Source organism: Pinus tabuliformis, chromosome 8 (genome assembly GCF_031772625.1).
Source record: "Pinus tabuliformis cultivar Carrire ecotype Pingquan chromosome 8, CPIR1, whole genome shotgun sequence".
Classification (NCBI taxonomy): domain Eukaryota; kingdom Viridiplantae; phylum Streptophyta; class Pinopsida; order Pinales; family Pinaceae; genus Pinus; species Pinus tabuliformis.
Window position 1 is genome coordinate 2,070,663,533 of NC_142294.1, and position 14,994 is coordinate 2,070,678,526.

Consider the following 14,994-nt stretch of genomic DNA (forward strand, 5'->3'; position numbering starts at 1 on the left):
GTGGAAATCAAAATAACAAATGGTTTAGTAAGTGGGGTATTTACTTGAACACGTGTCCTATAAACAGTAAAGAGATAAAAGCTTTTGTTATGGATAAGTTCGACAAGCGTATTTGGGATAATGAGCTAGGGAGAAAGAAATAGTACTATATTGAAGTATTTAATCCCACTCACAATCATGAACATAAAGCGTACATAGAGGCCAATATTTCTTGGAGAGCCAAAGTTCTTATTGCTCAGTTAAGGACTAATTCTCATAAACTCCCTTTTGAAACAGGGCATTGGAAAAAGCCAAAAGAAGTGTGGGAGGAAAGAGTATGTATTTTTTGTTCTTCCGAAAAATTGGAAACATAAAAGCATTTCATTTTAGAATGCGAGGCCTTCAAAGACAACACGGAAAGTTATGCAGATATTCTAACAACTAGCTCTTGGGTAATCTATTTAGCGAGGGGTTTGCCGAGAAGCTGGGAACATTGATTGCGAGGCTTCACAAGAAAAGGGCCGAATACATCAACCTGATGAAGAAGCAATTTGTCCCATAGGCTATCCTTAGCCCGATGGACGTTAAACTAATTTTCTTTCTTTCTATAAATATATTTTCCTTAATAAATATTAAAATATTGTATTTATAGTTAAACCTCTTAAGAGATTATAGGTTCAAAATCATAATGAGTAGAGTTTGCACATGATGATAAATTAATATTATATTTTTAATAGAGAGTTTTCTCCTCATGCTTGGTTTAAGAATGTTTGAACTTTTACCAAATCATATTTAAAAAAAAAAAACCAAAAAGTGGATTAAGAAAGTGCATATCATCAATGTAATTTGAAACCTCATATGTCGTTGACTATCAGTAGAGGCCAATACAGGAGTAATTCCTCTCCATTTGATAATGCAATTGTTACCGAGAAATTGAGTTTATTTCGCTCCATTTGATAATGCAGTGGTTACAAGTACAAATTGCACTGCACCTTTTTCCAAGTTGTTGTGCCCCAAACTTGAAGTCTTAGGCCAATTCTATGGGTGTTTTTTTGGGTACAACATGGGGTAGATCGAGACTAGCTTGGTCGTAGGATTTGCAAGCTTATAATGTGCTTTTCATCATTTATTTTCAAGGGAAGTTGGAACCCACAATGTGATTCCTAAGGTTCCATGATGGACACAAAACACAGTAAGTTTTGGTGATATCAGGTCAGACAGCTAAAAAACTGAGCTACATGTGAAGGCTTTGGTTAATCTATTGTGCCGCCAGGGGATCTTCTCTCAAATCTTAGAATTCTTTCATGGATCCGCCACGAAAGTGGCTTGAAAAATTCCCTATACGCTAGTAATTTAGCACATCGGGAGAAGTGGGTTTAAGGAGGGCAGTGGGGAGTGTAGTGATCTCACACTACATGTAACTACGATTTTGGGGAAAATTTTAAAATTCATTGTTTCAAGCACTAAAGAATTGAATTAGCTAGAAATGAATTCAAACATGACAACAAGACAAGAATTTTCAGAACCCGTGGAAACAAATGATCTAGGACAAGTGAAAATTTTCTCATTCGCCAAAGTTGGGAAGTGAGTTTGGGTCAATGCAAAATAGTATTGGGGCATTTTAAAACGAAGTCTAACCCATCTAAAATGGGAGTAGACAAGGAAAAACGGTCTTAAAGGGAAAGTACTTGGGCCCTTCGTAATAAGAAGTCAAACAAGTCCCCTATGCAAGCATGTGGCAATAAGAGGTCCAAAGGAAAATTCATTGATGATTCTGCCTTCTATAGTCCTACATCCACACCTCTCACTTGGTCATCTAATCTTTATGTGAAAGAATTGTTAAATGCAAAATAGAGGTTGGAGGTTTTAGAAGTTAAAGAGCAGGAAAGAGATCATAAATTCCTATAATAACAATTGAGAACAAGGTTTTAGCATCAAGTAATAAAGTTTTGAAAGAACAAGTGGCATTGCTACAGGAAGCTCTCTTGATAGGGAAGACATGATGGCAATGCATGAACACGGATGTGCAAAACATAAAGAAATATGTAGTGGAAAGTACAAAGGTGGTGAATGCAAAACCATCCCAGGATAAAGGGAAAGCGGTTGCCCAAATAGACAACCATGAAGAGAAAGCAAGAGAAGAAAGGAAAGGAGAATCCATAATAGTTTCCAAAACTTTGGCTCAAGTTATTAGCAATTCTGCTAATAAGGAAGGAGAAACAAACATTGGGGTTGACAACATGCAAGATAGAGAAAGCAAGCAAAGACAAAATAGAGTAGCAAACATAATTATTAAGGGGTGAAAGACTATGGGAAAAATGAATGTACTCTTGACTTTGCAAGGGACTTCTTGAAAGACAAATTGCTATGGCAAGGAAAAATATGCCAAGAATGGAGGGTGGGTAAGTCTAACGGTGAGAGAGTCAAGCCCATAAAAGTCATCATGCCTAGCTCGTGTGATAAATATATCATTCTAAGCAAGAAACATATCTTGAGGGGTTCTTGCTTTTTTCTAGAAGAATATTTAATTGTAAGGCAACATGAGGAAATGAGGGAGGAAATGTTAAAGGTTAGGGCAAGAAGAGATGAAGGCAAGAGACCAGGGATTTATAAAGCTAAAGTTGTGATAACACGATTTGGACCTCCTTCCAAAACATAGCAACAAGATGGTAATAAAGAAGAGGTAACACAATTTTCAATAGGAAATCAGGAAGCAAGGTCAGCATGGGAAAGCAGGGAAAAAGACTCAAATGTGAGTCTTGCATGTCAAAATAAATAACAATCAAGTCATACCCAGGTTTCCTTAAGATTAGTTTGTTGGAACTATAGAGGTTACCCATGGAGACGAGGATCTGGGTTAGGGCCTATTGCGGAAGATAGAGACATAATTTGCCTCATAGAAACACATGAGCATGAAGGGCGCAAGACACTTTTGTTTGAAGGATACTGGAAGATGGAAATGTGGAACAAGGCAGCAGGGAATGGCAAAGGAAACAGGGGTATCATGGTATTAGTGTGGGAAAAATAAGTCGTTTCATTCAGTTAGAAAAAGAAGACCCAAATAAACAATTCATTTGGTTTAAAATATGAAAAAAATGGAAATCACATCAGAATTACAACATGCTATTTTGCGCCACAAGTTTAAAAAATCTACAAAAGTAGAGGGCTTGACCACAAAGGTCCCTTCATAGCCTTAAAAGCATGCATTGCAACATATTCTCAGATAGGAGAAGTCCTTATAGTGGGTGATTTCAAAGCTAGGACTGCAAGTGAAAAAGCTAGCATTCTTTGTTGTAAAGAAGACTACAACCCTATTTGGCTTACAGAAGAGAGTAACTATCAGTGGGAAATAATTTCAGAGGACAATGGCTGCAATCTCTTTGGTGAATAATTGCTTACTCTAGTGGGGCCTTTGATTTAGTCATTTGTGATGGCTTGACTAGATGGGCAAAGTCCGGTAATTTTACTTGCAATACTTACAATGGAGCAAGTGTCGTAGATTATGTAATTTGTTCGCATGGTTTGTGTGAGAAAATGGAGGAAATTTTGATTGGAGATCAGCTTTGGGACTTAAAATTAGATCACAAGCCAATTTATTTAAGTTTCTCCTGGACTGGAAAGAGGCAATTAGAGTAAAAAAACTCAGTGTGTTCAACAAAATCTTCCAAAGGGAAAAATTCTTTTGACTCCATAAAATCGTAATACATTCAAAATGACGCTAGAGAGGCTCTTCGAGAAGGAGAAAATCCAAATTCATGGCCTTCATAGTCACGAATTAACACATTTAATTCAATGCGCACTTGCAGTTTGCAAAAGAGTAAAAATGAAGAAGTCTGGAACAAATTGTTTTCCAGTGAATGCTTGGTTTGGCGAGGAATGCAAAAAGGCAAGGAGAATGTGGAAAGAGTCAAACAAGGATTACATAAAGCTCAAAGATTACAAGTAGATATTAAGAAAGAAGAAGGCCAATTTCATGGTTTCAAGGAGGGAAGAACTGATCTTCCTTGGGAAAAATAATCCCAAATTATTTTGGAAGGAGCTCCAATTGAGAAAGATGCAAACTGAAAATAATTTTACAACTTCTAAATGGTTTGTCTATGCAAGACAACTCTATGAGCAAGATCCCAAGGTTGACCCCCCCCTTGGTCAACACTGATACTAAACCCTTTACGGTGAAAGAGGTAGAAATGGGTATCAAGAAGTTAGGTGTTGGAAAAACAAAAGACTTAGCTGAACTCCAAGCATAGTATCTAAAGTGGGGCTCAAATATCCTTGCATCTCACATTACAAAAAATTTCAACAACATCATACAACAGGGGTTCCCCACAGATTGGACAACTAGTCTGGCAATACCTCTTTTCAAGAGCGGTGGCATTAATAATCCCTCCAATTACAGGACCATAATGATAAACTCTTTGTTTGCAAAGCTATTTGGAAGCATGCTGGAAAATAAAATCAGCAAGTGGGCAGAAGAAAGAGATAAGTGCGTTAAAGTGCAAGCAAGTTTTAGACCTAAAAAATTCCACAGCTGAGCATTGTATAACTTTAAGGCACATCATTGAAAAAGTTTGGGAGAAAAAGGAATAAGTCTTTTGTTGCTTTGTTAATTTCAGAAAAAGCATTTGACACGGTTCCTAGGGATACGATTTGGCACAAAATGGAGGAACTTGGGGTTTCTAAACATTTGAGAGCAGCGGTGCATAAGCTATATGAAGGTGAAAGTTAAAATTGGAACTTCAAAAGGCATTTCTGAAAGTTTTAGAAGCGATATCAGGGTCAAACAAGGTTGCCCATTGTCTCCTACCCTTTTTGGTTTATATATCAACAAGCTTGAGGAGTGGTTAAATTTGCAAGAGGGTGATGGTATCTATTTGGGCAAGATTGTTATAAGGCTTCTTTTGTATGCAGATGACCTTATTCTGATTGTTAAATTTGCTCTTGGTTTGCAAGAACACTTACTATCCCTTGAGCATTTTTGTAAAAGGGTGGGGATGCAAGTCAATATTAGCAAAATGAAAGTAGTGGTTTTCTCTAAAAAAAGAAAACATAACCAACATAAGTTCTACTTTGAAGGCAACATTTTGGAAGAAGTTGCGGATTACGAATACCTTGGAATTGACTTCAACAAAAATCTAAGTTGGGATGGTTGTAGAAAGAAAAGAACTTTGAGGGGTTGGAAAGCATTTTATGCTTTTCAAAATAGGTGTAGAGAGGTAGAGTTATGGCACTGGAAAACCACTCAAAACCTTTTTGGGATTCTAGTGATTCTGGTGATTCTCTATGGTTGTGAATTGTGGGCCAGCAGTACATCTGACATGCAATGGAAACAAATTGAGAAAAATTAGAAGCGTTTGATTACAAACAATTTCAAAATTAAAAGTGCAGTTCCTTATGCTATCTTGTTAAGTGAAAGAGGGGTTGCTCATATTGAAGTAACTGCTCTGGTGCGATTCATAAGGTATTTAAAAAAAAATGAGCAAATGGAAGAGGGCAAATGACCTAAGGTTGTCTTTAATGACATATTGTGCAAAATAAAAAAGACTTGGATGCAACAAAATAACTAATGGTTTAGTAAATGGGGTATTTGCTTGAACACGTGTCCCATAAACAATAAAGAGATAAAAGCTTTTGTTATCGATAAGTTGCACAAGCATACTTGGGATAAGGAGCTGGGGAGAAAGAAAAAGTACTATATTGAAGTGTTTAATCCCACTCATAGTCATTAACAAAAAGCGTACATAGAGGCCAATATTTCTTGAAGAGCAAAAAATCGTATTGCTCAGTTAGGGACTAATTCTCATAAACTCTGTTGTGAAACATAGCGCTGGAAAATGCCAAAAGAAGTGTGGGAGGAAAGAGTATGTGTTTTTTGTTCTTCCGAAAAAGTGGAAACAGAAAAGCATTTCATTTTAGAATGCGAGGTCTTCAAAGACAACAGGGAAAGTTATGTAGATATTCTGGTAGCTAGCTCTGGGGATAATCTATTTAGCGAGGGGTTTGTCGAAAAACTGAGAGTGTTTATTGTGAGGCTTCACATGAAAATGACCGAATACATCAACGAGATGAATCTGTCCAATAAACTATTTTTAACTTCATAGACATTAAAATTATTATTATTATTTTTTCTAAACCAAAAATTGAATTACTAAACCTACCCTTATATTTTGAGCCTAATACTACTAGCCATAAGCCATAACCCTAGCTACACAAGTACATTTATTTTTCTAACTTAGACCATATTAGACCTCCGCATTTGAGTAGCCTAAATCACTAATCACTAGTATCAAGTTACCAAGTTATAAGTCACTACTTGTGTTATTGACTCGCGACTCTCAATACCATCTCCATCCAATAATTAAGAAAACAAAAATTACTCCGAAAGAGTACATTTCATTTAAATTTCGTTCGACCCACATAAAAAAAAAACAAAAAAAAACATTTTTAAACTCCCACATAATTCGGCACCTCTTTTCCCTTCCGAAGCATGGAGTTTATATTTTCAAACCAAGGATATCTTTCATCGATGTGACACCTATAGGGAAAACGACATTCTAATGTGATTTTTTTGGAGATTTTGGTGACGGAATTAGGCGGAAGAAATTGAGGTTAAATCTTGATTTGTTGCACCTAAAATGGTTTTTTAAATGTAGATTTGGATTCAGCACCCTGAAAAACCCTGGGACGCTTTGATTGTGCAAAAACTAGCTATAAAACTTGCGATTCCAATAAATTACTGCCGGATTTTGATCGGAAAAACCCACCAGAAAGACTTCCAAAAACTCTCATTAGACAACTGCCTTCCTGAAACACCAGCGACTCCTCCCCGCCGCTGCTCACCCGATTACCCCTCTAAGGATGCCGAAAAAGTAGGTATCCCCCTCACGTCCGTATCGGGTGACATCCCCAGCTCTTCCTCGCTGACCTGCTCTCTAATTGTGAGGGTTTAACAGGGCTTTGAACGTCTCCAGCCACCGCGCTAAGAAAGTTCGCCAACCGCCTGGGCGTCATAGGACTTCCGAGAACTCCTTTTGATTAGTAACGAGATCGGTCCGGGGCATTTCGGTGGCTATAAAATCAGGTAACAGTTGCACATGTCGCTTGCCTTGGTATTCTTTGTATCTGTGATGAAAATTGTCAGGGCAGGTCAGGTAACTCCCAAACTTAATTTCTTGGCGCCAAGGTCTTACATCCCACGTTCTTTCTTGGTAGCATGTTCTTTCATCCCACATGCTAACTCTCTGGCAGCTTTTCTAAGTGTACAACTTTTCATTTCCCATATCATATAAGACTGATATACCCACATTGTTTCAATTTACCTACAAAAGCTATTTATTGGTGCAAACAATTGTAATACGGTTCCAACGGGTTCATCCACAGGGCAATTGCAGCCATGATTGAAGAATTCCTTTTATTCATCCCGACGTGAAGAATGAAAAGAAGAGCACCAAGAGCGGACATATCTTTGCACCATTTCTTCACGATTTTTTGAACCTAGAATCTCCTCAGAGAAAATACCATAAAATTTATGCCTAAGCATGCACTTACAAGCAACACTCAAAATCCTGCTGTAAAAGAAAGACTCTCTATAAATCTGCTTAAGATATTCCCTGCATAGGGCCCGTCATTAAATGGAGTCCTCAGCGGTGAAAATCATCTGACAACAATATGAGACTTGAAGCAAGTCCCAACCAACAGTAATTTTTCCCATTTAAACTCTATCTTAGTGAAGTGAACATGCCTCGAGGCTCGAAACCAGTAAACCCTGATTCTAAGTCCATATATTTGAGCAAGCGCCTGATGGGTAAGGAGAAGCCATACATTCCGGTCAAGCTCTATAACCAAGCCTTGCATATGGCTGCCAGTGACAATACCAACATATGAATCCTGTTTTGCTCTGCCCTTGTTTATTCAGCTTGCCAGTTAACAATGCAGGTGTAACAGAGAAGTAAGCAAGTACACCATTTTTCCCACATATCAGAATATCATTATTCCTTTTAATGGTTGCTTTGCCAGCATTTATATCCACTATTGTTTTAGACACATTACATGCCAGGCTTGCTCGATATCCTCTATTTTTGAAGTATTATCACCTTGCAATTGATAATGTTCCCTATGGGATTCATTATTTGAGCCTAGTGAGCTATTCTCTGAGCATACCAAAGGCAATATACGGGTTCTTGTTGCAACAAAGGGGTTATATTCTTCTTTTTCTTCCCCTACAATCATCAGCTTCCTCTTCAACCCTTTAATAGTAAGGAATTCACCAATTAAGCTTGACAAGGGAGGCCGTCAAGCATCAACAGAGCCAGTGAAGTAAGCAAACTCCAGATCTGACACAAACATGCTGTTTCTCCGTGACAACATGCGTGTAAAGCAAGTCTTCCAAACTTGCTTTGCAAACGACTTTATGCTTGCATGCCCAGAGTTCTACCAAGAAGCCAAGCACACTTTCCTCGCTGTTCTCCTCTTTTGCTGACAATACCCTGGCCTTTTTATTTGTACTAGAAGGCTCCCTATTGTTATTATCTTCCTTGTATAAAACTATCGAGTCTGTGCCTGTGTTACAGGCATTTACCACTTTGCCGTCGTCTTCTCCTATGAAAACTCTTGACCTCTTGTTGGATTTAATGACATTGATCTCATTGTTAGGGTTTTCCACATATGAGGCCCTGGACTTTTCATTCCAAGATTTGATAGTTTCGTCTTTGAAGGAATTTTGAAAGAGGTTACATTTGTATTCAGGGAGGTCAGATGAAAAACTATTTTCATCCGTTTTTCCCAACAACTTTCTTTTAAAATTAGGAGTGCAAGGAACGACACCAACTGCACCATTCTTTATTGCCATATCTTTTCCATTTTTGACAAAACTGATAACTTTGGTGACATTATGAGAAAATACGATGAAATTTATGCCTGAAGCATGCGATTACAAGTAACACCCAAAATCTCGCTGTAAAAGAAAAGCACTCCATAAATCTGCTTGAGATACTCCCTGCATAGGGCCTGTCCTTTAACGGAGGTCTCAGTGGTGAAAATGATTCGACAACAATATGAGACTTGAAGCAAACCCCAACCAATCGTATTTTTTCTCATGTAAACTCTATCTTAATGAAGTGACCATGCCTCAAAACCAATAGAACCACAATTCTAAGTGCACGTATTTGAGCAAGCGGCTGATGGGTAAGGAGAAGCCACACATTCCGGTCAAGCTCTATAACAAAGCCTTGTATTTGGATGCCAGTGACAATGCCAACATATGATCCTGTTTTGCTCTGTTGCTGTTTATTCAGCTTGCCAGTTAACAATGCAGGTGTAACAGAGAAGTAAGCTGGTACACCAATTTTCCCACTTAAAAGATTATTATCATTCCTTTTAATAGTTGCTTTGCCATTATTCATATCCACTATTGTTTTGGACACATTACATGCAAGCTGGCTTTAAATCCCCTGTTTATATATATGTATCATCACCTTGCAATTGATAATGTTCCCTATAGGATTCATTATTTGAGCTTAGTGAGCTATTCTTTGAGCATAGTAAAGACAATATACTAGTTCTTGTTGAAAGAAAAACGTTATATTCTTGTTTTTCTTCCCCTACAACCATTAACTTCCTCTTCGACCCTGCTCACTGTTAGGAGACACATGTGATTCCAATATTATTCATATGATACACTAAAGTCAATTTCAATGAACCTTGATTTCATATTCCAAGAGGTCTCTTGGAATTCTCATGACGATTCAACTTCGCTTTTGGCACCAATATGCTCAAGCGTTGAAGTTCACTAGTGATGTGCAAGCTCCCCTTGCTATCTCAAGGATAAACATCATCATTTGGGCTCTGGAACAAGCAACTCCCATCAAATAGTGTCAAGGCTAGCCTGGGGGCATCTTGGGTCCATCTGGGCACATCATCAATAAATCCAATGCCAAACTTTAGCAGTTCTTTGTTTCAGCATTTGGGGGTACTCTAGAGTGTCAAGTACCATGTGGAATCGTCTCCTACCCCAACGCTCTACTTTGGAGGGGCAACATTGCATCAACAAGGTCATATCTACTCACCGGATTGGGTAAACTGTTCTTTGGAATGCTGCTGCAAGGGATGAGAATCATCTCTCAAGAGGCCCCTGTTAATGCGATAACACCACATGACAAAACCTTACTCAAAATCAAGTGAAATGATTAATCATTGGCACAATGACCTTAAATGTATCATAGTAGACCATAATTTTTGGCTCACAAGAATACTTCACACAAAGCGTACCTTCAAATGGTTAATTAGATCAAGTCTCGTAAACAAGTTATCTCCTTACATTAGGGATGGTTATAACCTGATTAGGTGTGCCCAACCCCCAAGGGAAAGTGACTTGTCCCAAATTAGTCCATCAATCCATAGGTGCATGTGAAATATGGTGGCTACGAAGTGGAAATGACTTCAGGGCAAGGTGCCATAGCCATGTGACTAGCTAATGGAGGTCCAACATCTAGAGTGTATAGATGTAATACTAATGACAGAGTAATCATGGAGGTATGAATTACCCCTTTCCTTTGTTGCTTTTTCTACCTCTTTAGTGTGTTGTTTACTTTTTTATGATTTGCTTTTATTTGGGTGCATAGTTTATGAACCCAAGTTTGCATTTACGATTTTCCATTACCCCTTTGGGATGAGTTGGTTTAACGTTCATCAGGGTTGATACAATATAAGAGCTCCTTTTTATGGATGAAACATCACGTGCTTGAGAACTTGGGTGATGGTTGATAAGGGGGGTAGTGCTTATGTTAGGCTTTTTCTTAGGTGCTAAACAAATGTCTCAATCATCTTTTGCATTTTTTCTTTCATTGGGTCTTTCTTATGTTTTATCTTTCTTTTAGCTCCATCAACCTTGAGGGCTAAGTTTTTGTGCCTGACTCAAGGACAAGGATGAAAATTGCCAATTCCAATGACCAATAGCCTAAAGAATGGAGATGAATAAAGGGAAAGATGGAAAGTGGAAAGTACAAAATACTTTGGACATGCTACGTCAATAAATGCCTCCCTAATAGTGCCTTTCCCAGAACCCTAAGGCCTTAGAGGAGGTCCCATTGGACTAGAGTCAAAGACTAACCTCTTCGGTGAAGTGAGGAAACAAGAATACAATCAAAATTGGTCAATTATTTACTTTTCCTCTTGATCAATATTGATATGCTCATAACATTAAGTGAAAGCACGTGATTGCAAAATGGTTGGAGTACTTGCTGATGGATGACCTACCTTCCTTTAAGAAAAAAATGTCGGATGGGAGAGAGAAATCTGACTGGAGCAAGAAGTGGGGATCCTAGCATCATGTCATATATTGATCATATAGGGCTACTGGGTGGTTGCTTGTGCAAGGAGAAATTTTTTCTCCTATGGGTTACCCACTTTTTGGTGGGTAACATTTGGCTCCAACTCGGGGACATGTGTTGACTGTAGAGCGCATGATCCATGTCCTCAAATGAGGAGTGCATGAGAACTCAAGTAATCCCTAGGGCTTGTAGACTCGTTACTTGTGTTGAATGGTGTTGTCATTGATGTCAACATCCGTTAATGAACACTCTTAATATTTGTTTGGATTGTTGATTTTTGGGTAGCATCGGATGTGCTCTAGCTCCGAAATTTTGTGGAGGGGCTAGAACACATGAGATCTCCAAGACCCGAAAATCGTTTGGTGAAATTCCACGCGGATTGTATTTTACTAAAATAATTAATATTTTTAATGGGGTTCTTAAGTATAAACTTAGGAAAATTAAAATATTAATGGGTATTAATGAAAATATGGGTGAGAAGCTTCTAAGAGACGAGGATCAAGTCTAATTTAATCTTAGCCGTTGATTAGAGATTAGATCACGACCGTTGATATCTCAACAGGAAAAGTATAAAGGAAGACTTGAGAGTCATTTGGAGACACACCGGGCAAATACTCAGTAACCCAAGGGAAATCGATTCTCAAGGAGTAAGAGTTTGATTTCAGAGGGAGAGTTGCAGGGTGAAGGAAGAGGAGGGTATCAACGTCAGTTAGAGATTGAGGAGGAGGTGATGCAGTGCATCAGAGGGACAACGTAGAGGGACAAATCTAAGAGGTAGTGTAGCAAGGGACACAGTCCTCACGCAAAGATGACGCAGTGAAGGCTGGAGGGTCTCTGGGGTGTCAGAATTTCTCCAAAGGGAGGAGGAAAATTATCTCAGGTGTTTTCTCAGAGGTTTCTCTATGTTTTGCAAAATCATTCCTTGTAAAGAGATTGTTGCTGAAGAATAATAAATAAACCCTCATTTGCTGCACCGGTTTTCTTGCATTGGGTTTTTCCGGGGACTATTGTCCAAAAATAACTGTGTTGATGTGATTGATTCTTGTGCTTGTATTTCAGTGTTCTTTTTCTCTATGCTATTATGTGACAATTGTAGTAGAATTTACTTTGATATTTACTTAAGGGTTTTGTAAATAACTTATTGTGGAAAATAAGTAGGAGAAATAAATCAGTTACTGCAGTAGAATTTTGTGTTAGAAATTTTCACATGGTATTAGAGCGGAGATCGGGCAACAGGATTAGAGAATTTGCAATGAGTTGGGAGCATAATGCTGGAGTAGTAACTCAAAAGGACTCGCGTAGTTCTCCCGGGAAAGATGAAAGCACGAAGAATATGGATCACGACTATTCTATTTTAGCTTCCAAATTGGAAGAAGAAGTCGCTTGCTTGACAAGTTCTGCTTCCTTTGAGGTTTGGTATATTGATAGTGGAGCTTCTGCGCACATGACAGGAATACGAGAATGTTTCTCGAGCTATCAAGAAGAACATATGAACTTCCAAATCACCATGGGAACTAAGTCAACCGTAGGAAGAGGTACTGTAGTTTTTCAAACAGAAGCAAGGGATCGGCTTCAAGCTACCAATGTGCTGCATGTGCTTGGATTGGGGATGAAATTACTCTCTGTATCTTAGTTACAAAACAAGGGTTATGTGTTTTCTTCATTGGGAAGAAAGTATATGTCAAACATCCGAGTTGGAAGAAGAATCCCAAATTGGAGTCAGAAGTAACAAACTGTATAAGTTACAACTAGAATCTCTAATGGCATTGATAGGCAGTAGTGGGGAAAAAGATTTGAATGAACTATGGCACAGGGGGATGGGGCACTTACACCATGGGGTTCTAAGAATTCTCAGAAAAACTGTCACAGGAGTTCCAGAATTAATTACCAAACAAGACAATGTATGCAGAGGTTGCGTACTAGGCAAGTATGCCAAAGTGGCTTATTCCAGAAGAAACAGTAGAGCAAAGAGTGTTTTGGGATTGATACACTCAGATATTTGCGGACCCATGTCCACAAAAGCTCTTAGTGGTGTCGAATACTTCGTCAACTTCATTGATGACCATTCTAGGAAGATTTGGGTCTACTTTCTAAAAACCAAGGATGAGGTTTTTGATCGATTCAAAGAGTTTAAAGCTCTGGTTGAGAATCTGACAGGGAAGAGGATAAAAGTGTTGTGCTTAGACAATGGTGGAGAATACATTGATAAGGACTTCACTGATTTCTGTACAAGGGAAGGCATCAGAAGGGAATGGACAATTCCATATAATCCAGAGCAGAATGGAGTAGCAGAGAGGAAGAACAGGACTATTGTTGAAGCAGCCAAGGCAATGTTGTATGATCAGGATATGCCCAAATTTTTATGGGCAGAAGCATGTAGCACAGAAGTGTATGTCCAAAATAGGACTCCTCTTAGGGCATTAGGTAAGATTACTCCAGAGAGTGTCTTCACCGGCAAGAAGCCTGAGGTGAGTCATTTCGGAATATTTAGGAGTTTGGCATACTGCCATATACCCGAAGAAAAGAGGAAGAAGTTGGATCGAACTACAGAAGAAGGATATCTTGTGGGATATAGCGAGAATGCTAAGGCATATAGAATCTATCTTCCAGGAAATAGGAAGATCGTAGTATGACAGGATGTAAAGTTCATGGATTACAGACCTTTTAGGAAATCCCGAGAAATGCCTTCCGAAGAGCAGTCAAAGGATGATCCATTGGTCCAACCACTTTGACTAGCAGAAACCAACACCAATATTTCTCCAAAAGACAAGAATCCAGAGGTATCACAATGAGTGGAGTCTCAGGAGGAGGAGCAAATAGATCTACCCACTACTAGTGGAAGAGCGAGCCGGGAACTTCGATAGGTACTACGGGATGTAGAGGATTTCATTGGAGCTCCTAGGAATGAGAAAATGGAGCGTAGACAGCTAGATAGATACCAAGCCTTGGTGGCTCAGGTTGGAGAACCCTCTAGTTTTCATGAGGTTGTTAAACATCAAGTATGGGTAGATGCTATGGTGGAGGAATACAGGTCCATAATGGTGAATGATGTCTGGGAAGTGGTACCTAGGCCTCAGGACAAGTTAGTTATAGGTTCGAGATGGATCTACAAGGTCAAATATGCTGCAGATGGCAGTCTGGAAAAATACAAAGCCAGGTTCGTGGCTAAGGGGTATGCTCAGAAGGAATGGATAGTCTATGAAGAAACCTTCACCCCAGTAGCTAGGTACACTTCTATTAGGTCCGTGATATTCCTTGTAGCACCGATGGGGTGGGAGATTCACCAGATGGACATCAACACTGCATTCTTGAACGAGGTGATAGAAGAAGAAGTATACATTGAACAACCAGAGGGTTTTGAGACACATGAGAAGAAAACTCATGTATGCAGGTTGAAGAAAGCCTTGTATGGGCTTAAACAAGCACCTAGAGCATGGTACGGTCGAATTGATGGTTACTTGCAGAAGATGGGATTCGTCAAGAGTGACGCAAATCCCAACCTCTACTGTGTGATTGTAGAGAATGATCGTCTACTTCTGGTGTTATATGTGGATGACCTTTTCCTAATAGGTTCATCCAGGCTCATCAAAGATTGCAAGGAAAACCTAGCGACATAATTTGACATGAAGGATTGGGACGGGTGCATTATTTTCTGGGGTTGGAAGTTTGGCAGCAGAAGGGTGGAATTTTC

The 14,994-nt window shown here is 38.9% G+C and overlaps 1 protein-coding gene across 4 annotated transcripts in view; it reads left to right on the top strand.

The window, feature by feature from the left end:
- The first annotated feature begins 6,588 nt into the window (after positions 1–6,588).
- LOC149244785 (uncharacterized) overlaps positions 6,589–14,994 on the top strand; it is a 172,992-nt gene continuing 164,586 nt past the window's right edge. Inside the window, exons 1-2 of one of the 4 annotated variants that reach the window (XM_089374998.1) lie at positions 6,589–7,057; positions 7,357–9,302. In XM_089374998.1, coding sequence (XP_089231124.1) covers positions 9,214–9,302 — 89 coding nt within the window. In that variant the 5' untranslated portion in view covers positions 6,589–7,057; positions 7,357–9,213. Of the gene's footprint in view, positions 7,058–7,356; positions 9,311–14,994 lie in introns of those variants that run through there. The other 3 variants (XM_089374996.1, XM_089374995.1, XM_089374997.1) reach the window with 3 other exon arrangements.